We start from the raw sequence: 22,352 nt of genomic DNA on the forward strand, positions 1-22,352 counted from the left end.
TATGGGGAGGAAGTGGGAGGGGAGCTGCTGCATTGTAAATTTTGGTCAATGACATGAGACAAAGTATATGTGAACTGCTGTATGAAAAGTGAATTAATCTGTAAATCTTCACCCAAATCCTAATAAAAAAAAAAAAACTAAATAAAGAAGATAGGAATATAAACTAAAAAAAAAAATGCCTTATGAAATAGAGAGAAAAAAAAAAAAAAACAGAGACCATACAAGAACGGGAAAAAAAGGAGAGAAGGAAATTAGAGAACGAGGCTAGGAGAACCAACATCTAGATAATGAGATTTTCAAAGAAAGAAAGAAAAGCAAATAAAAACAAAAAGAAAAAACCAAAGGGAGAAAAGAAAGAAAGAAAAATGTTCAGTTGAACAGAGGACATAAGTTTCTACATTGAAAAAGCCCGTTATGGATTGAAATAGATGCAATCCATCTATAATACACCCATAATGGTACATTATGAATATACAGCATTGGGAAGAAAGAGAGGAAAAAAGAAAGCAGAAGTCATATAAAGGATCAGGAATTAGAATGGTTTGGGATTGGATTTTTCAACTGGAAACTAGAAAACTCTGGATCTGTACTCCCAGCATTTTAAGGGAAGAATATTTCCAGCCTAGAATTCTGTATCCAGATAAACTGTTAAGTGTGAAATTAAAAACTTTCCAACAGTGACGATTTCTCCCTCCCCCCACCAAAAAAAAAAAAAACTTATGGACAAGCTTTTGGAATGTGCTCCCTAAAAATAAACCATAAGGAAGCTATGTCCTCTAGAAAATAGGGATCTACCACAAGAGATAAAGATCATTCCTAGAATGAGGGAGCAGGTCAGAAGGCCTCAGGAGTAATTTCCTCAAAAAAAAAAAAATTGGTAAAATACTTAAAGTGTTTCAATATATTGAGAAGAGAAAAATAAGAGAATTGAAAAATATGAGATTTATAGCTCCAGGACAAAAAAGAGCTGTGCGAGAAGGCAATTATAGTCATGATGCACTGGATAAGTCCATTGTGATAACATTTGTTTGGTCACAAAAATGAAAACTTTGAGTAGAGATCTAACCAAAATTATGATACAAATTCATGAGTGGCAGAAATTACACATGTGTTATATGGAAGTCACTGGAGGGTCAGGGTTTGGTGCTGTGAATGAGAGTTAAAGCTTCATCTTCTGGAGTGAGAAGTCAGTAAATAATGTTTAAATTATGATGTGGAAACATCAGCATGTTTTCTAGTAATCTAGAAGGTAAATATTTTTTTAAAAAAAATTAGCTAAAAGAGGGGCAGTGCCTCTGGGGAATAGGAAACGGGGAGGGGACAACAGGTGCTGTTTTCATAACATATAGAGGGATTTGACTCTTTAAATCATTTACATGTGTAACTTACATAACATGAAATAAAAACTAGATTTAAAAAAATTTTAAGGAATAGTTAAAAGTTGGTATATTCTATAAATAGTATTATTAATTAGTATTATAAACTTGTTAATACTTAATTGATAGTTTTTTGTCTGCTTTATGTGTCTCTCACCTAAGCAGACACTCCCCAGGATTTAATCACTTACAAAGCTCTATCTGTTGTTTTCCTGCAATTTTTGCCCATTTTACCCCTGTACCTTTCTATTCCGTACTCCAGTTATTCATCTCTCTTCTGTAATTTTGCCAGGATCTCTTCTTACCTGGCCCCCTGCTTCCTATCCCTCCTTTCTTCTCTCCCACTGATAATCCAATGCCAGTGTCCATCTTTCTGAAGTACAAATCTGATCACATTACTTACAAGCCTTCAGTGAATGCTAACAATGCAGAGTAAAATCCAAACTTAATCCCCTGCATACAAGTAAGAACTCCACCTACCTATCTCACCTCAGCCATAGAACCACTCAAAGCCCTACCTCTGTGCTTCTATACACTGTTGGTTGACACCTTTATTCTATTCTAGGGGTTGTCACAGCCCTGATTATGTGCTACTATTATCAGCTCTATCCTGTATTGCACTTAGTTTTATGCTTCTTTTAGGACCTAACTAGTACTGGAGACAAAAATAAGAGTTTAATAAATGTTTATTGAATGAATGAATATATAAAATCTAACAAAAGGATAGCTCCTTAAAGACTTAAGATGCACCTAACTCAAGACTTGGTATTTTCAATCACCTCATGTGAAGAGCTCTGGTAGTATAGTGCCTACACTTACTTGACTGCTAACCAGAAAGCTGGTGGTTCAAACCCACCAGGCACTCCTTGGAAGGAAGGTTGGGCAATCTACTTCCATAGTGATACCACCTCAGAAACCCAAGGAGGGGTCGCTATGAGTCAGATCTGACTCAACAGCACATAACAACAGCAACAACGACATATGCATGTGAGAGCTGGACAGATGAATAAGGAAGACCAAAGAAGAGTTGATGCTTTTGAGTTGTGGTGTTGATGAAGAATGCTGAAGGTACTATGGACTGCTAAAAGAACTAACAAATCTGTCCTGGAAGAAGTGCAGCCAGAATGCTTTTTGGAGGTGAAAATGGCCAGACTTTGCCTCACCTTCTTGGGCCATGTTGTTAGAAGGATGTCATGCTTGGTAAAGTGGAGGATCAACGAAAAAGGGGAAGGCCCTCCCCGAGATGGAATGACACAGTGGTTACAGCAATGGGCTCAGGTATAGTAGGTATCATGAGGCTGACACAGGACCGGGTACTGTTTCGTTCTGTTGTGCATAAGGTCACTATGAGTTGGAGATGACTCATTGGCACATAACAACAAAAAAAAAAAAAAAAAAGGAAAGAAATATTATCACTTCTTAAGTAGCTTCTATACTTCACCTGTTTCTACTGACCATCTATCTATATTTCTGAGTAAGGAATTAAATATCATTATGGACTATGGTAGTGTAGTGCCTTGACTGCTAACCAGAAGGCTGGCGGTTCAAACCCACCAGCCACCCCTCGGAAAGAAGGTTGGGCAATCTACTTCTGTAGTGATACTGCCTCGGAAACCCAAGAAGGGGTTGTTATGAGTCTGGTCTGACTCCACGGCACATAACAACAACAACATGGACTATGAAATAAAACTTTATCTATCTGTATTTGAAGGAAGATGGTTTACCTTATTTGGATTAAAACTAAAAGAGGCCAGCAAAGACTATGAATCAGATTTACTGTTTCTTTTCTAAATCTAAATACCCACTATTATGAATTGAATTTTGTCCCCAAAAGATATGTATTAAAGGCCATAACTATGGCTGTGATCCTGTTTGGAAATAAGATTTTTCTTTTGTTTTGTTAATGAGGTCATACCAGAGTGGAGTAGGTCCTAAACCTGATCATTTCTGAGTTGTAAAAGGAGCAGAATAAACACTGGAGAATACAGACTCCAAGTAATGCCAAGGAACTCCAAGGCATTCCCAGGGCTATCTATAAGGAAGGAGCTTCTCCTAGAGCCAATTATGGGCATTAAGGGCAATTCTGATGAGTGCTCAGAAAGAATTGAGAACTGGGGAGAAAGCTGCTATAGTCATGAATAAAATGCTACTAGAAATGTAGGCATTAAATGTGCTTCTGGTGTGTCTTTAAAAGGAAGTAATGAACATATTAGACACTGGAGGAAAGGCAATCCTTTTTATAAAGTTCTGAATATGTTTGAACTCTTTCTGGAAGGTAGCGGTTATAAGTGATGAACTTGGATAACTAGTTGAGATTTCTATGTGAAATTTTGAAGAGACAGTGTGATTTCTCTTTGTTACTTACAGTAAAATGTACAATAGAAAGATAAATTGAGAAATTAACTGTGGAAAATAAAACACATAACTTAAAGATTTAGAAAATACTATTGTAAAAACTAAAAGAATGCATCCTGGAACTGACACCAAGGGTGTGGCTATATAATATTTGCTCAAAAGATTAAACCTGGGAGTGGTGGATCTAATCAACAACCTCTGCAAAAATTCTGTCAATAAGTCTGAAAATGATAGAAACAGAATGAAATGAAGGAAAGCTGTCTGCCTCCTGGAATTCTACAAGCAGGAAGCAGACTAATGGAGCTACTTGGTTTTGAACATCTGTTGTTCTCTGTGAAAAGGAAAGAACAATCCCAGGAGTAGTCCAGAGACCAGTGTGACAGTCAGAAGAAGCCCCTGGAAGGCAGAGGGTGACAGGGTCATTGCTTCCTCACTTTCAAAGAATGTTTCTCTAAATTTCAAAGAGAACGGTTGCCACCATCTCAGTTCCAGAGGTTGAGCTACTGTGGTGGTGGACTAGAAGAACATCACCCTCCCTCGAGGTCAAGAGGCCAAGGTCACCATCTCAGTGTGCCTGGAAAGCAGGCCTGACACTCAGAACTAGGGACCTTTATCCAAAGGCTGGTAAGCTTGGTTGATGCCTAGAGTCCAGAGTGCAGGGCCATTGCCCAGATGTACCTGGAAAACAGAGTGCTATTTTCAAGATTTGAGAGCTAAGTTTTGGACTTATGACTATGACCCCTTCATTCCTTCTATGTAAGTGGGAATATCTACTTTATGCCTGGTTCATGATCATACTTTGGAAGCAGATTACTTTTATTCTGGGCACTACAGGTCCATAGATGGAAAGGAATTTTGCCCCAGGATGCAGCACACTCAGAGTTTCACTTATATTTGATTCAGATATTTCAGAAATGAAGTTTTAGACATAGAGTTGATGCTGGAATGGGTTAAGACTTTTGAGGATTATGTGATAGAGTGAATGTATTTTAATAACCTAGGTGCCCATCAACAGAATAATGGATAACCAAACTATGCTACATACACACAATGAAATACTATGCAACACTAAAGAATAATGTTGTTGTTGTTATGTACCATCAAGTCAGCCCTGACTCATAACGACCCCTCCTTGGGTTTCCAAGGCAGTGTCACTATGGAAGTAGATTGCCCAACCTTCGTTCCGAGGAGTGGCTGGTGGGCTTGAACCACCAGCCTCCTGGTTAGCAGTATGTGCTTTAGACACTATGCTATCAGAGCTCCTTGAGTTTGTCAGCCTCAGCAGCCAGCAGCTGGCTGAGTGAAGAAAAGCCTCCAGCTTCAGTGGGCTGGGGACAGAGCTGAAGCCCAGTGTCAAGGGGCTTTCACCCACTTGTCACCCTAGAGCCTGGCAGTTTGAACTTGGATGTCTAACCTCCTAAACTGTAAGAGAATAAACTGTTTGTTGAAGCTTTCCCATTTGTAGTATATTTCTGTCAGAGTGGCACTAGGTAACCAAAACAATGGAGTAAGCTATACTATCACTTTTTTGACAATGAGGAAATAAAAATTTGGTGAAATTAAGCATCTTGCCTAAATTCACACATAATAAGTGGCTAGTATTCTAATCTCTGTCTTCTGATTTCTATCTAGCATGATTTCTGTGGTACCACTCACCTTTATTTTTACCTTCTTTGCCTCAGCTAGGCAGAGTATTACTTCAGTATTTTCGTTTTAAGGCATATGCTTGATTTCAAATGTAGGTAGATAGAAAAACTTAGATTTTTTTAATCTTTCACTTTTTTTTCCCCATGTCACTGGCCATACCACAGACTAGATTTTCCATGTTGAAAGATGTTGTTATTGTTGTTAGGTGTCATCAAGTCAGTTCCAACTTGTAGTGACCCTGTGTTCAACAGAACAAAACACTGCCCAGTCCTGTGCCAGCCTCACAATCCTTGCTATATCTGAGCCCACTCGTTCTAACAGAACAAGGGGATACTGCATGGTTTAAAATCATGAAGGGAGTGCATAAGTTGTATCCTTTCACCGTAGTTATTCAATCTGTTTGCTGAGCAAAGAATCCAACAAGCTGGACTATATGAAGAAAAACATGGCATCAGTATTGGAGGAAGACTCATTAGCAACCTGCGATATGCAGACAACACAACTTTGCTTGCTGAAAGTGAGGATGAATTGAAACACTTACTGATGAAGATTAAAGACTACAGTCTACAGTAAGGATTACACCTCAACAGAAAGAAAACAAAAATCTTCACAACTGGACCAATAAGCAGCATCACGATAAATGGAGGAAAGATTGAAGTTGTCAAAGATTTCATATTACTTGTTTCCACAGTCAATACCAATGGAAGCAGCAGTCAAGAAATCAGATGTCTATTGCACTGTCAAATCTGCTGCAAAACACTTCTTTAAAGTGTTGAAGAGCAAACATGTCCCTTTGAAGACAAAGGTGCGCCTAACCCAAGCCATGGTGCTTTTAATTGCCTCATATGCATGTGAAAGCTGGACAATGAATAAGACAGACCAAAAAAGAGTTGATGCTTTTGAGTTGTGTTGTTGAAGAATATGGAAAGTACCAAGGACTGCCAGAAGAACTAACAAATCTGTCCTGGAGGAAGTGCAGCTGGAATGCTCCTTGGAAGCAAGAATGGCCAGACTTTGTCTCACCTACTTTGTTCCTATTGTCAGAAGGGACCATTCCCTGGAGAAAGATAGCATTCTTGGTAAAGTGGAGGATCAGAGAAACGAGGACGGCCCTCAATGAAATGGATTGTCTCACCATCCTTGCTTCTAAGGAACATTCTGGATATACTTCTTCCAAGACAGATTTGTTCATTTGTTCTGGCAGACCATGGTATATTCGTATTCTTTGCCAACACGATAATTCAAATGCATCCGTTCTTCTGCAGTCTTATTCATCAGCCAGCTTTTGCATGCATATGAGGTGGTTGAAAATGCCATGGCTTGGGTCAGACCTTAGTCCTCAACGTGACATCTTTGTTTTTTAATACTTTCAAGAGGTCTTTTGCAGCACATTTTCCCAGTGCAACATGACATTTGATTTCTTGACTCCTCCTCCCACAGGCATTCACTGTGGATCCAAGTAAATGAAATCCTTGACAACATCGATCTTTTCTGTGTTTATCATGATGTTTCTTACTGCTCTAGATGTGATGATTTTAGTTTCTTTATGTTGAGGTATAATCCATACTGAAGGCTGTAGTTCTTGATCTTCATCATAAGTTCTTCAAGTCTTCTTTACTTGCAGCAAGCAACCTTGTCTCATCTGCATATCGCATGTGGTTAATGAATCTTCCTCCAATCCTGATGCTTTGTTCTTCTAATTGCAGATTAAAAGATGCTCTAAAAGTATACAGTTTTAGAATTGCTAACAGTAAAAGTTGATGGTTTGAACCCACCCAGCCATGCTGTGGAAGAAAGGCCTGATGATCTGCTTCCATAAAAGATTGTAGCCCAGATGACCCTATCAAGCCTGGTTCAACATGGAGTTGCCATAAGTTGGGATGCTTCAATGGCAATTAATTTGGTCTTTTGAATTTTCCTTGGGCCCATCAATCTTTCCTCTTCATGAATGATCCATACTTTTTTTTCCCTTAAAAAAAAAAAAACTTCATTTTCTTTTTTAGAGAAATTTAGGGTTTACAGAGAAATCGTGCAGGAAGTAGAGTTCCCTTTTATCCCCTCCTGTCTGCACACTGTTTCTCCTACTATTAACATCTTGCATTCGTGTGGTATATGTGCTACCATTGAACCAATACCGATGCCTTATTATTAACTAAAACCCATAGTTTACATTACAGTTCATTTTGTGATGTGAGTGAGTTTTGACATATGCATAATGTCGTGTGTCCACCGTTACAGTATTGTGGTAGTTAAGGTTTTATGTCAACTTGTCTGGGCCTGGTTGAGTGGCTGGACAGCTGGATGTAGTTATTCCCCATGCTAAGTAAGATTGGTAATCAACTCCATGGTGGAATCTACTGGAGCACCTGAGTAGCAGCCTTAGGGATGTGATCTGCTTCCAGTATATAAAAAGTGTTAAGAACGGTCACAGCAGCTTTTGACACGTTTGAATCTTGCATGTAGCTGAGTCGTCGTTCAGCAGCCTGCCATGTTGTCTGCCGATCTTGGGACTATTAACGGACTTGAATCACTGGCCTGCCATGTGGTTTGGTAGTATTGGGACTGTGCCTTTTCACTTGTTGACATTGGGTTTGTCAGCCTCAGCAGTCAGCAGCTTCTTGGGGAAGAAAGTCTCCAGCTTCCGTGGGCTGGAAGCAGAGGTGAAGCCCAAGGTTGAGAGGCTTTCACCCCACCCATAGAGCCTGGCACTTTGAACTCAGACTTCTAGCCTCCTAGATTGTAAGAGAATAAACTCCTGTTCATTAAAGAAAAAAAAAAAATAAAAAGTATACAGTTTTATTAATAAATTAGAGGTGGCATTATCTTGGTAGTTATTAGTATAGAAAAAGTGAGTGATGAGCCTCTACCCACCTGCCTTTCCCACTTTCTTGAAAGCACAGCCAAAGAATCATTCACTGCTATATCCCCAGTGCCTAGAATAGTCTGGGCATTTGGCATTTAGTAGATGCACTTGACTGCTAACCAGAAGGCTGGCGGTTCAAACCCACCAGCCACTCCTCAGAAGGAAGTTTGGACAATCTACTTCTGTAGTGATACCGCCTCAGAAACCCAAGGAGGGGTCGCTATGAGTCGGGTGCGACTCGATGGCATATAACAACAACAACAGGAAATGTTCATTGCATTTGATCATTGGCTATCCTAGGATGGATGAATGGATGGAAGGAAAAGGGAAGGAATATTATTGCTTTCATTTGTTCTGTAAGTAGAATGAAAATACATTGTTTGGCTTCCCTTATGTTTTTTTTCTGATTTCTAATAGCTTAAAGTCTGTCAAGTTCCAATGTAGGGTGGTTGCTCTTGTCCGTCCAACTAAATACCTGTCTGCATCAGGCTGCTCTAGAGACTGGGTTATGCTAATCTTCCCAGCTGCTTAAAACAACTACACAAAAGTACTATTTACAATAACTGTTAGCATCCATTATCTCATTTGATTTTTAAAACAGTGCTTCCCAAACAAAGCCAGATATTACAGCACAAACCCTAAAGCCAGATTTCTGAGATTCAAATCCAGCTCCAACACCAGATCACTGTGTGACTGGGGAAAGTGACTTAAAATCTCCATTTATCAGTTTTCTCATCTGTAAAACAGGGATGATAAGTATATCCTATTAATAAGATTGCCATAGAATTCAATGAAATAATGCAGGTAGAGTTCTTAGCATGGGGCCTGGCCACAGTAAGCTTCAATCATTCATTGTTAGTGGTAATAGTAGTAATAACATCTGCCCTTCTATACTTGGCATTTCTTCAGAGCACTGGTCATGCTTTGTTCATCTTGAAATCCCCTCCTACCATAGGGCTTGTCATCAATTAGGTACTCAACAAATTTTTGTCAGATTGAATAAAGTAAACATTTTTTTTTTTTTAATCAGAAAGTTATTTTCCAAATGAGTAAACTTAAGCTCAGAGGGGCACGCTACAAGGTTTGAGCAGCTGCTATATATCAGTCATTATAGATCAAGTCATTTAATCTTTAGGCAACCTTCTGAAAGGTTCAAGTAGGGATCCCAGGATTCAAACCTGCATCTTTGAGTCCTAAGCTCAGAACTCTTTCTACAAAACTCTCTTGCCTCTCCTACAAAATATACACAAAGTTTTCCTGGATCAGCTACTAATATATAATCATGATAGCATTTGGGAAAATAAGTCATAAGATGAATTGATTATCTCACTTTCATTTACTTGTTAGATCTCAAAGAAAACTGCAAGTGAACAAATTATATTCTCAGTGTCCTAGCTTTTTGAATTCTAAAGAAAAAAATACAACAGGTAACTGAATGTGAATATGAAAAAATGAACAAATAAGAAGAGTCTGAACAGATATAGAAAGGGTAGGATAAGTGGGTGTTTTACAAATGAAAGCAGATGTATGAAATTACAAGCTGTCAGATCAGCAACAGAAATGAAGATGATAAAGTGGTTTCTTACATAGATTATAATTATTCATTTTGCCCAGTCTTGTCTCCTTTCCCTATAATCCTCATGGGAAAGAAGGTAGGGTGGGGGGAGCTACCGCAAGGAGGGGTATTTTCAACAGAAGAAGAAAAAGAATCTAAGAACTGAAAGTGTTTCTGGTCACAAACAGTTGTTTATTTTGTGGTTGTTTATTTTGATTCTTTGTATCAAATCACAGTTGTTTTCCTACAGAAGATTTTTCAACTAATCTTTCTTAGTAGAAAAGAATTTGAGACCACAGGAAGTTGTAACTAAAGTTTCCTCACAATCAGTGCTGTGGAGGCAGGCAGGGTGGCTCATAAAACAAGCATCCTAATGGGCCCGAGGGGAGCTCTGGTAGAGTAGTGCCTAAGGCACTTGACTGCTAACCAGAAGACTGATGGTTCAAACCCACCAGCCACTCCTCGGAAGGAAGATGGGGCAATCTATTTCCATAGTGATACTGCCTCGGAAACCCAAGGAGGGGTCGCTATGAGTTGGATCCGACTCGACGGCACATAACAACAACAACAACAATGGGCCCTAGTGTGACAGCAGTGGCAGATGGATTGCCAAGAAATGAAGCCATTTACATAGACCTGCCTCAAAAGATGCGTTTAATAATTGTGCTCATAATTAGGTGGGTTTGAAAAAAAAAAATTAAATGACAGTCTAAGGAACACCGACTTTTATATGAAGATTTTGACATTTTTCTTCCAAGACATGCTGCATAGATATTGCCCCTAAATTTCTTGCTACCTTTAGGGAAGAAAAAAAAAATGGAAGAAATTATGTTGTTGTTAGGTGCCGTTGAGTCGTCTCCGACTCACACAGATCCTATTCATATCCTTTAGAAAAAAAAAAAAAAAAAATGGAAGAAATTATGTTGTTGTTGTATATTTTCTTTAATTTAGAATTATATAATATTTTATATGTACTACAAAATAAATATAGCATTTAAGTTTTGAAGCATAATAATCAAGGTAAATATTATTGTATGAGAATTTTTGAACTGGTTCTTTGCTATTTGTAACATTTTTGTTAACAGTTTCTAAGCAGCAAATCTAGGGACATTTAAACATAGCCATATAAGTGGAAGTAAATATGCATGCTTCCGAGAGTTGGTATTGCTAGCACACATTCGTATCTGTATCTGAAGCTCCTCTTCCCAGCCCCCCTGAGGATAATCTGCTAGTGTGTCAGATTGCAGCTAACAGTTCAGTGTGCTGCTTCAGAGGACATTCGGTGGGAATCGCTTCTCTCTACTTCCTTTTATCCAATCAGTAGTATTATTGGATGCTTTATTTGAATCTTAAGTTGTTAGTTTTTATAATCTTAGTTATCCAAACTATTTTAAACTGTAATGCTTCTGAGGTTTTTTCTCTCTCTCTCTTTCTCTCTCTCTCTCTTACTTAGTGATTTCTAGTAACTACCAGACCTGCCTTGGCCTTCTGATGCATTATCCACCCATTGGGGATGTACACTCACTGATTCTTAAGGCTCTGTTCCTTCGAGACCCAAAGGTAAGCTTTTCAAGTAGGATATGCATAATTTTTACTAGTGAAAAATTGGTTTCTCTGTATGACTCCAAGAATTCACAATACTGAGCTGACAGAATTTCCTCAAGTTTTTAGACCAAAATTTGTATGTTTCATTGACCACTATCTCAGAAGGCAAATTAAGTGAACACTGCCAGGAGTCACTGGAGCACATATCTCTTATCCCTAAGAAGGATTGTTCTACCGTCCTGCCTTCCTCATAACTCAAGAAAATAGTTAGCAACTGCCCACCTTACAACCACACTTCATTGACACTGATTGGTATCCTTCTCAGGGGATGAGTTAGCAAAGTAGGCCCTTAGGGGCCATCTGAAGATGAAGAAATTAGACCTATAAAATGGACCAGTTCTATAAGAATTTATGATACAATAAAATACTAAATTATTTCATCTTATGAATATGTGTTTCTTACTTTGTGGGCTGTGGGTTACCCAATAAGATAAAAGTTTAAGCAGACTTTGATGCTGATTTCTCTATTTGAGCTTAAAGCGGTTCACCAAAATTTTCTTTACACTTCAGAGCAAAAGCGTGCTCTTTTACAACTAACGTTGTATTTCTTGAAAATAAGAACATGTAAAGATCTTCAAAAATCTGTGAATCTTTCCTGCTTTTTCAACAAAAATATTGGATGAAGTGTGAGAAAGAAAGCTTCAAACACAAGTATGAGAATGCCAGGCATTGGATGATAATCCCAGCCTTTGGCTCTTTGGCAGACCTCCCAACAGTCAGGTTGGCAGTTGTCGAACTGTCTTTGAGTCAGTCTGTCTGTGGATTACATTGCCAAAGCTCTGTCTGATCGATTTGGTCCTCGAAGTTCAGCGGCAATTTGAATCTGAAGGATTTCTGCACTTCCATGGCTGTCAACATCAGCATTTAAGTATATCCTCTATTTATTCTTTGACTGATGTAAATTAATTTATTACCTTAGCCTTATATTCATTTCCTCTAGAAATATAGACTTTTATATAATTTATCTTACATAAAGCAATCTTATTACTGAGCATCAGAAATTTCTCTGATAGTTAAGGAACCATACAAAGAAACTTTTGAGGTTTGTTTTTGTTTTTGTTTTATTTTGTTTCAGTCGGGGAGGGTTGTGATGTTATTTTTGTTTTGGTAAGGTTTAAAAGTCTGATTATGGAGAACAAAAGTCCTGTATTTATATTTATATGTACATACTTATATATAAGTCTGTATGTGTGTGTTATATGAAAAAAATAACCAAGACTGAGAAATGTCTGCAGGAGAAGAATAAAGTATGAGGTTGCTGGTCAATGAGGTCTAGAAGTTTTGGTCTGCAGACTTTAGGCAAATTCATCTCAACATTAGTGAATTTCTGGAGTCATACAGAGTAGAGTAAAAATTACTTAAATAGCAATTTGAAATTTCTACTTGTATGATTTGTTTGGTTTAATTAAAGAGAGAAACTAATATGTTATCTAAACCTATCAATCTTGCTAAATTTTTCCCAGCCGAATATGGTTGATCTCCTCTTCCTATGAATCACTCACTCATCTAGTGGCAGAACTCTATATACTTAAGCCCATCAATGTTGTTACAGGAACCTGAATGCTCTATTATGTTAGCATGATTTTAGTAGAGTAGTTTACATAATACAAAAGCATAACAAAGCAAATCCTATAGCATGAGAAAAATGTATTCTTTAAGCTTTAAGAAAAAAAAATTAAAGCATAAATGTCTAAAAAAGGGAATTCCCCGCTTTTATGGTTATGGTCTTACCAAGTAAAATTTGATAAAGATAAGGCTCCAAAACGTAGGACCTTAGACTGGTATCTCTGAGACAAGAAGTTGAGTGAGGGGGGCCATGGTTAAAAGGCTCCTTGAACACAAGTTCATGGAACTTTGATAGCTATAGGGAAAATACAGAAAGCTGTGTAGCATTTAGGGGCTTTCAGATGATTGACCGAGCAATGTGATATAGTTAATTGTATATCATAGCTGACACATTGACATCATTTAGTAAATGTCAAGCGATATCATATATCACTTGGCCCTTGTGCTGATTGTATGTGCATAGCAGTGTAGTGTCCTGCACGGAAGCTGAATTAGGAATCGAGACTCTGGGTCAAGCCTTGGCTCTGCCACCTACCATCCTTGAGATTTGGAGAAATTCAGGCTCATTGAGTAGTGTTGTCCTTTTGTTACAATTAGAGGTTGGATTAAATTCTCTATGGTTATGCACCCAACCAGAGCACCCTTTGTTCATAAAGAACTGACTTGTAATGAACTAATAAGATCTGATATGGTCCTAAAGGTACAAGTGAAAAGACAAGAAAAGCAAGTTTATCTGTACTATAGCAGTCCACAAGTGGACAGTTTTCAGTGTAACACAAACACAACCACTGCCATGGAGTCAGATCCAACTCATAGCGACCCCTCCTTGGGTTTCTGAGGTAGTATCACTATGGAAGTAGATTGTCCAACCTTCTTTCCAAGGAGCAGCTGGTGGGTTTGAACCTCCAGCCTTCTGGTTAGCAGTCACATGCCTTAGGCACTACGCCACCAGAGTTTTCAGTGTAGTTAATGTTAATTATAAAGGAGGCTATGCTGAGGGGTAAAAAAAGAGAAGGAAAGATGACGTTAGGAACCCTATTCCTGTTTCCTAAAAATCCAGGCAGCAGAATACTTTAAATATTTTCTATTTCTTAACAACAGTGAAACACTTGAATCATTCCTAAATATTTACCAATAGCTCAGAGTAAGTACATAAACTCACAAGTCTCTATCAAGTGAACTAGCAGAAAGATGAGTTTGGAGGCATGAGAGCACACTTTGACATATTCCAGCTTCCCATGACAGTAGTGTTGCATGCCACTGACAGACTGAACAAAATAAAAATATTCAAGGCATTCTGAGCCCTCCTAAGTTCATTGTCAGCCTTGAGAAAAGCACTTTGTCCTTCTACCATCCCTAAACCCAGTAGAGATTGCGCAATTGAAAAAGCAGCCCCTACCAGTAGAGCTTGTGACACTGTACTCTAATTGTTTTATATCAGAGGTAATCTTTACTGTGGAAAGATTTTTTATTTGAACAGACTTAGATAATGAGCCTATTAACTATAATAATAGGATCATACTTCTTCACTGTTTTCCAAGCACTTTGACATACTTGTTTCTCCCAACAGTCCCATGAGATAAGCAGAGTAGGTTATCTTTCCGTACTGTTTTTGAGACTGTATGACTTCTCTAGGGTCAAAAAGTTCCAGCTAGTACTGTAGCTAAAGTAGCTCCATAATCCATGTATCTACTCAACTCCTCAAGATTCCCAGAATCTATTTTACCTTTGCTATGAAGGCATTCCCAGGCTCAGATAACATGTCCCCTCCCTTTTGAGTCCCCAGAAGTCAATTTTGATTCATGGCAACCCCCTGTGTGTCAGAGTAGAATTGTGCTTGCACATAGGATTTTCAATGGCTGTGACCTTTTGGAAGCAGACCACCAGGTCTTTCTTCTGGGGTCCCTCTGGGTGGGCTCAAACTTCTCACCTTCTGGCCGGCATCTGAGCAAGGACCTTGTATTTCAGCTCTTTGCTTACTAATTTTGTCAATTATTCTTCTTAGGACTGGATCCTATTCACTTTGCTGCTGTTGTTCTCTTTAGCACTAGTTACTTGTGTGTCCTGCATGGGCTTGGTATTAAGAACTAACAATGGAATTGAATTCTGACTCAACATTAACCCTCTTTCCAGTGTACTATACTGACTCTAGTCCATGTAGACTTTGCTAACCCAAGAGGTTTCTACCATATCCACATGCCACATAGGCCATTGTTGTTGTTGTTATTTGCTGTCGAGTCGGTCCCGACTCATAGCGACCCCTCCTTGGGTTTCCAAGGCAGTATCACTACGGAAGTAGGATTGCCCAACCTTCCTCCCGAGGAGTGGCCATAGCCAATTACAAATATGCCAGCTTCCATTTTTATCAAGATGATGAATTGGCCTGCAACTTAAAGGTCATCTACTTCCTTAATTTGCTATATGTCAGAATTATTAGAAGCTTTTTATTACCTCCAAATATTATGGAACAGAGAAGAAATAATAAAGAGTCTAGATAATATACTTCACTTAAGCCAATCAGAATTTCAAAACTGAAAAGAAGCTAATTATCATCTAATTTAGCCTCCTTCTTTCATAAATCAACAAATTGAGGATCAAGGTGAAGTTGAGAGATTTATTTAAGGTCAATAGCAGAGCCAGCAAGTGAACTCAGATCTTCAGAGCACCCTTCCACACAAGCCTATAGCTTCATTCCTTTTAATAATAATGGATTTTTGGTATATTTCTCAGAGAGCTTCTTCTATTTTTAATAGACATTTGTTTGCATCTGCAGTAAGTAAAAGAGCCATATACTGAAGTGACCCAAGAATTATTTGAGATTTTTGAAAACATATGACATATGAAGAGTCTGGATATCAAATATCTGTTTATAACATTGTACACACTGTACACTGTAAATACGTTTTCTAGGTTTAGCTCTTCAGCCCATGATCCTAATTCTCATTTTCTTGGTTTTACCATATTAGTACCACTGAGCAGATTTCCAAAACAATCCACTGAACGAAGTGGAGGGATAGGAGGAGGACAGTCTGAAAAATATGAAGTGATTAAAAAACATTGTTCTAACTAGTTGTTCAAATGAAAAAAAAAAATTTAAAACCCAATTAGAAACAAAAGTCATAGAAAATGTGAACATATTGTGTTCCTTAAATAACCAGATGTTCTCTCCTTCCTGAAGGCAGTAAGGGCTAGGAATAAAAGGTTTAAAACTATTGTTTTAAGTTAACTGTGAATTTTGCAAATCTGTGTTTTTTTACCCTTTAGCAAATAAAATTCTAATACAAAAACATAAGCAAAGTAATTTTCATTTTTTGGTGCTCTCCTATTTGTGTTGTGTGTCGAAGTCTTAACCTTATCACAAAGACTTATTACAAATGAGATACAGTGTATGGATCACATTGTAGATTATGCTGAAAGAATTTGACAGCTACCCTTTGTTTTGAAGACTAACATATTTCAAAAAATATTTCTGGTAAATTTGCAAGCAACCTTTTAGCCATGACTATTATTGTTCATGGGAGAAAATAGCTAGAAATAAGATAATTAAATTTCATAGTCATTCTTGTACACATAAACATGTCATAAAAAATATCATGTAAAATGTTTTGCTTGGCCAGTTCCCATTACATTTTTGTTTGGGGTTACATTAAATATAGTTTTGTTTTGTTTTTTAATTATTAAAGTCTGAATACTAAAATTCTAGGTTTTATTCAAGTAATTAAATTTGTGACCATTTAAAGTAATTATATATTGAAATACATGCAACATCTTTGTTAATGTCAAATGACTTTGGTAAAATGTCATATGTCAGAATTGAAAAGTAGTGAATGGATTCAGACATACTACCAGTCAGGTAACAATGTTACATAATTTTTCATTCTAATGATGCCATTGTAATCTTTCTTGTCCCAGCAGTAGAGAACCTAAAAACCATCCACAGTGACTCTTTGAGGAGGACCCACAGTATCCATTTACAGTGGCCTCACTTGGGGACTGTAATGGGTGGGAAGGTGCAGACCACACCCAGTGGTGCTGTCAGAGGTGTTGGCATCAAAATGATTGCCCATAAAATTTATGTGCAGTGTTGCAGAAGAAATTTCTTATTTTTTATAAAAATATCCCTGTCAACTGGTACACCATGGGATCCTCAACCTATATGACTGTGAGACCAGAAGAATTAGATGGTGCCTAGCCACTGTCAACCAGTGAGAGGGGGATCTATGTAGGTGATCCTGGATAGAGTGGGAGAACAATGTGGAATAAAACTCAAAATCATTTAAAGAAAAGGGGGGGGGGGGACCAGGTTTGCTTCTGATTGAGCCTGGCAGAACCCCTGAGAATATGGCCCCTAGCTGCCCTTCTGGTCTGGAATTGAACCCACTCCTGTGGCTTTCAGGCAAACAAAAGACAGGCATAATGACAGGCATTTACATTAGGTAGAAACACTCCTTGGAGAGATCAATCATGGGAGAATAAAAGGGCTGTTTATGCACAGGGAGACCGCCCAGGAGGCAGGAATGCATGGAGGGAAGGACACAGGGAAGAGGTGGGTAAGGGGAGGAAGTGGGAAGAGAGCTGTTGTATTGTGGGAAATGTCATGAGACAAAGTGTATGTGGACTACTGTATGGAAGATGAGTTTGCTCTGTAAACTTACCCAAATCACAATAAAAATTTTAAAAAATCCCTGTCATTAGTTTTAATAACAGAAACATTTTCATATAGCTTACATGTATCAATATACCTCAAGGCTAAAATTCTGCTGATTTACTTTTGAACCTTCTAACGTGCTTCGGTCAGAGCTGTCATTAGTACCCAGCTGCAGTGGCTCTTTGAATCATGTACTTTCATCTGCATATGCTATAAGTGTGTACTGTTGTTTTTGTTACTGCTGGTATTTTGGTAATTGCTGTTTTTGTCAAATTTTCTGGTGTTTTAGTCTCAAGTTTGTGGTAATTAGTATTTATGAACCTATATCAATTACTTTTTTGTGAATAAAGCATTAATTAAAAGAAAAGAAAGAGAAAAATCGAAATAGGCTTCCACTTAGTTACTAATGTTGTACCTAACAATGTTGTAATTTAATGTAGAAAGAGCTTATAAAATAATTTTGGTTTTAGTATTCATATAATCTAAGAAATATTACATTTAAGCAGTTTACAACTATATTTATCACATATTATTCTGTGATTAAAATTGATAATAAACATTACTAAGGATTCTGTGTGGCCTGGTACAGGAGGCCATCCATGGGGGTGGATGACACCATGAGTTACCACACTGGGTGACACCAACCCCAGTGATGCCATTTAATGATGCACTGTCCATTTATCTACTTTGCATGATGCTCCCATCAGCATTTCTATTCAGATTATCTAAACCCACTGTTGTTGAGTCAATGCTGACTCATAGTGACCCTATAGAACAGAGTAGAACTACTGCCTCATAAGGTTTCCAAGCTATAGATCTTAATGGAAGCAAACTGCCTCCCTTTTCTCCTACAAAGTGGCTGGTGGGTTCTAACAGCCCACCTTTTGATTAGCAGACAAGTGCTTTAACCACTATACCACCAGAGCTCCTTATTCAGATTCTCTAGTATTTTTCTAATCTAACATTCTCCAATGATTTCATGTTACAGGAAGATTGTCTGAGTAACTCCTGTTTTCTTCATCCCTTTTCTGAAAAGCTGGAAAATTTCTTTGAAAGCTACCATTCTAAGAGAATAATTTGTTTTTGTGTTTTCTCTGTTAAGGACATGAAAAAAGCTGATTTGATTTTTTGGTGTTATTTGTTTCTGAGCTATGCTACTAACATGTTATTCTTTTTTATCATTAGATTGCAACCAATTTCATGTTTACTGTAGCTAATATTTAGGTATTAGTAACTAATCAGATATGTTTTCACATCCAATCAGAAATACAGACTTTTTGACATAGATTAACAATTTAAAGAAACTTAATTAAATGGTGTCTGTTAAATGAAGATCTGTAAATGAATAATATAAAAAGCTTTATTAAATCAGTATTTGAAATTTTGTTATTTATTGTGTTCATATGTTTCACAAAGTAGAATGTGTTTCTCAAAACTTATTAAGAGTTTCTTAGGGACTTGAAACAATTTTGAATTAGTTTTGCAGTAGTTTAAATTCATTAATTCTTTCATAAAATCTTTACTGTGTATCTCAAACAGGCACTGCTTAGATCCTGTGATATAATGGTGAACAAAAAAAGAGATAGCCTTTACCATAATAAATAAATAACAAACAAGAAAATATTCACAGATTGTGACATACTATATAAAGAATGCAAATAAGATATCATCATTAAAATAATAAAGGGGGATGAAGTAGAATGAAGACCTAATTTAGGTAGATTGGTCAAAACCATGAATCAGAATCAACTTGTGGCAATGACTTCGGGTTTTCTGGGTCAAAAGATTCTTTCCTAAGGTGATACTGATAAATGGAGAAATGATTGAAGTTGTTAGGATTTCATTTTACTTGGATCCACAATCAACACCCATGGAAGCAATAGTCAAGAAATCAGATGTTGCATTGCACTGGCCAAATCTGCTGCAAAAGACCTCTTTAAAGTGCTGAAGAGCAAAAGGCATCACTTTGAAGACTAAGGTGTGCCTAACCCAACCCATGGTATTTTCAGTCACCTCATATGTGTGTGGAAACTGGACAATGAAAAATGAAGACCAAAGAAAAGTTGACACTTTTAAGCTGTTGTGTTGGTGACAAATACTGAAAATACCATGTACTACTAGAAAACATGGGAGCTCTGGTAGCATAGTGGCTAAGGCACTTGACTGCTCACCAGAAGGCTGGCGGTTCAAACCCACCAGCCACTCCTCGGAAGGAAGGTTGGGCAATCCTACTTCCGTAGTGATACTGCCTCGGAAACCCAAGGAGGGGTCGCTATGAGTCGGGGCCGACTCGACGGTAAACAACAACAACAACAACTAGAAAACATACATATCTGTCCTGGAAGAAGTGCAGCTGGAATGCTTTTTGGAAGCGAAAATGGCCAGACTTGGTCTCTTCCTACTTTGGTCATGTTGTCAGAAAGCACCATTCCCTGAGGCATGATATTGTTTTGATTACCTAGTGCCTCTCCAACAGGAATATACCACAGATGGGATGGCTTTAACAAACAGGAGTTTATTCTCTTACAGTTCGGGAGGCTAGAAGTCCAAGTTCAAAGTGCCAGGCTCTAGAGGCTGGGTGAAAGCCCCTCAGCCTTGGGCTTCAGCTCTGCCTCTTGCTCCTGGCCCACTGAAACTAGAGGAATCTCTTCACTCAGGTAGCTACTGGCTGCTGACGCTGACAGACCCAAGGTCAACAAGTGAAAAGGTACAGTCCTGATACTACCAAACCACATGACAGGCCATTGATTCAAATCCATTAAAAGTCCCAAGATCAGCAGAGCATGGCACACTGCTGAACAATGACTTGGCTACATGCAGGGTTCAAGCGTGCCAAAAAGTTAGAGACCTTCCTCGAAGCTGCTGCTTATACACTGGAAGCAGACCACATCTCTAAAGCAGCTACTAAGCTACTCCAGTAGATTCCACCATGAAATTGATTGCCAATCTCACCATGGGGAATAACTACATCCAGCTGCCCAGCCAAGTTGACAACAACCTTAACTATCACAGATACCATGCTTGGTGAAGTGAAGGGTCAGTGAAAAAGGGGACGACCCTCGAGATGGACTGACATAGTGGCTGCAACGATGGGCTCAGGTATAGCAGGGATTGTGAGGCTGGCACAGGACAGGGCAGGGTTTCATTCTGTTGTGCATAGGGTTGTTGCTAAAAATAACAAGCTGGTACCATTTCGGTTGAAAACTAATGGAGGGGGATCCAGCCAAGCAAAGAGCAAGAAGAGACCTCAGGACCAGGGCAACATCATATGCAAAGGCTCCCAAGTAGAAAAGAGTTGTGCCTGCCCATAGAGCTGAACAAATACCAGTATGGCTGGAGCCAGGAGCTACGGGAGCCTGCCTAATATGAGACTGATGAGTCAAAGAAGACTTGTTACTACTGTGTTTTCCTTGTATACATCTTACATGATGATATAAAATAAAATCTTTTTTTTTGTTTGCTTGTTTTGTTGCAAAATTATATTTGTTATATCCTTTATCAAAAATATCCTTTCTCTTATTGTCTTATTGCCACTTTTTAGTGACATCATGTACTTTGTTCAAGATGTGTAACCTTTGCCCACATTTGATACTACCTTTCCACCATCAAAAATAACAAGTGTCTAGTATCTTGAGACCGCTTCCTCCTCTGCTCCACCCCCTTGCCATCCCTGACAACCACCAATGAATGTTGATCTTTGTATGTGTATGTGTGTATGTTTATATATATGTATGTATGTATATATTCTTATAAAAGTGTGATCATACAATGTTTGCCCTTTTGTGATTGACTTATTTCACTCATCATAATATCCTCCACATTCATCTGTTATATTTTGAGGACTCATCATTACTCTTTATGGCTGCTTAATATGCCGTTGTGTGTATGTACTACATTTTGTTTATAGGTTGTTACAGTTTGTTTGCTATTGTGAATAATGTTGCAATGAACTTAGGGATGCATGTGTCTGTTTGTGTCTCTTTCATTAAATCTCATTTCATTAGATTTTCTTAGATTAGGGTGTATACCTAAGAATGGGATTGCTGGATCATAGGTATTTCTATTTCTAACTTTGAGGAAATGCCGTATCATTTTGCATATTGGTTGTACCATTTTACAATCCCATCAGAAGTGGAGCACGGTGCCAGTCTCTCCATATCTTCACCAGCATTTCTGAAAATAAAATCATTTTTAAGATCACAGTTTGAAACTCCAAAAAGAAAACTAGATGCATAATGACTCTTTCTGATAATTAAGACATTCTCTTATTGTAAGCTACTCCTGCTCTTAGCCAGAAAACTCTTGTTGAATGAATTGCTCACTCGGTAAACAGACTCACTGATTAGACCTTTTGGCTATTACTTGTGTCAGACCAGTTGGATTTAAGACTGTGGCCAGCACTCCAACTCTTTCAGTGGGACATAGCTTACTTTTATCTTTTAAAAAGCAATGTTGACTACCTTCTATATACTACCAGTCCTGGTTTTGCATTCGTTTGTGTCAAAATCATACTCTACTTGTAGTGCAATAGAAGTCGGCTTATTATTAACCAGTACTGAATCTCCAACACTGTTAACTTATTGTCAGCTACAAGAGCAAAATTCAGAATCCAATTCCACTTCTATCACAGCCTTCTGTGTTTACTGGGCAAGTCACTCTTTTCATTCTGATTTTATTAGCATAAGACACAATTCAGTTCAACAGATGCTCTTTTGACTACTCTGTATGCAGTGCTCT

The 22,352-nt window shown here is 38.1% G+C and overlaps 1 protein-coding gene across 1 annotated transcript in view; it reads left to right on the top strand.

The window, feature by feature from the left end:
• TBC1D5 (TBC1 domain family member 5) overlaps positions 1 to 22,352 on the top strand; it is a 544,439-nt gene that overhangs the window by 347,738 nt on the left and 174,349 nt on the right. Inside the window, exon 13 of the mRNA XM_042780322.1 lies at positions 11,250 to 11,356. Within this exon, the coding sequence (XP_042636256.1) occupies positions 11,250 to 11,356 (107 nt within the window). The remainder of the gene's footprint in view (positions 1 to 11,249; positions 11,357 to 22,352) is intronic.

The sequence above is a fragment of the Orycteropus afer genome, unplaced genomic scaffold (assembly GCF_000298275.1).
Source record: "Orycteropus afer afer isolate SDZICR_OR568_19922 unplaced genomic scaffold, OryAfe1.0 scaffold00003, whole genome shotgun sequence".
Taxonomy (NCBI): Eukaryota; Metazoa; Chordata; class Mammalia; order Tubulidentata; family Orycteropodidae; genus Orycteropus; species Orycteropus afer.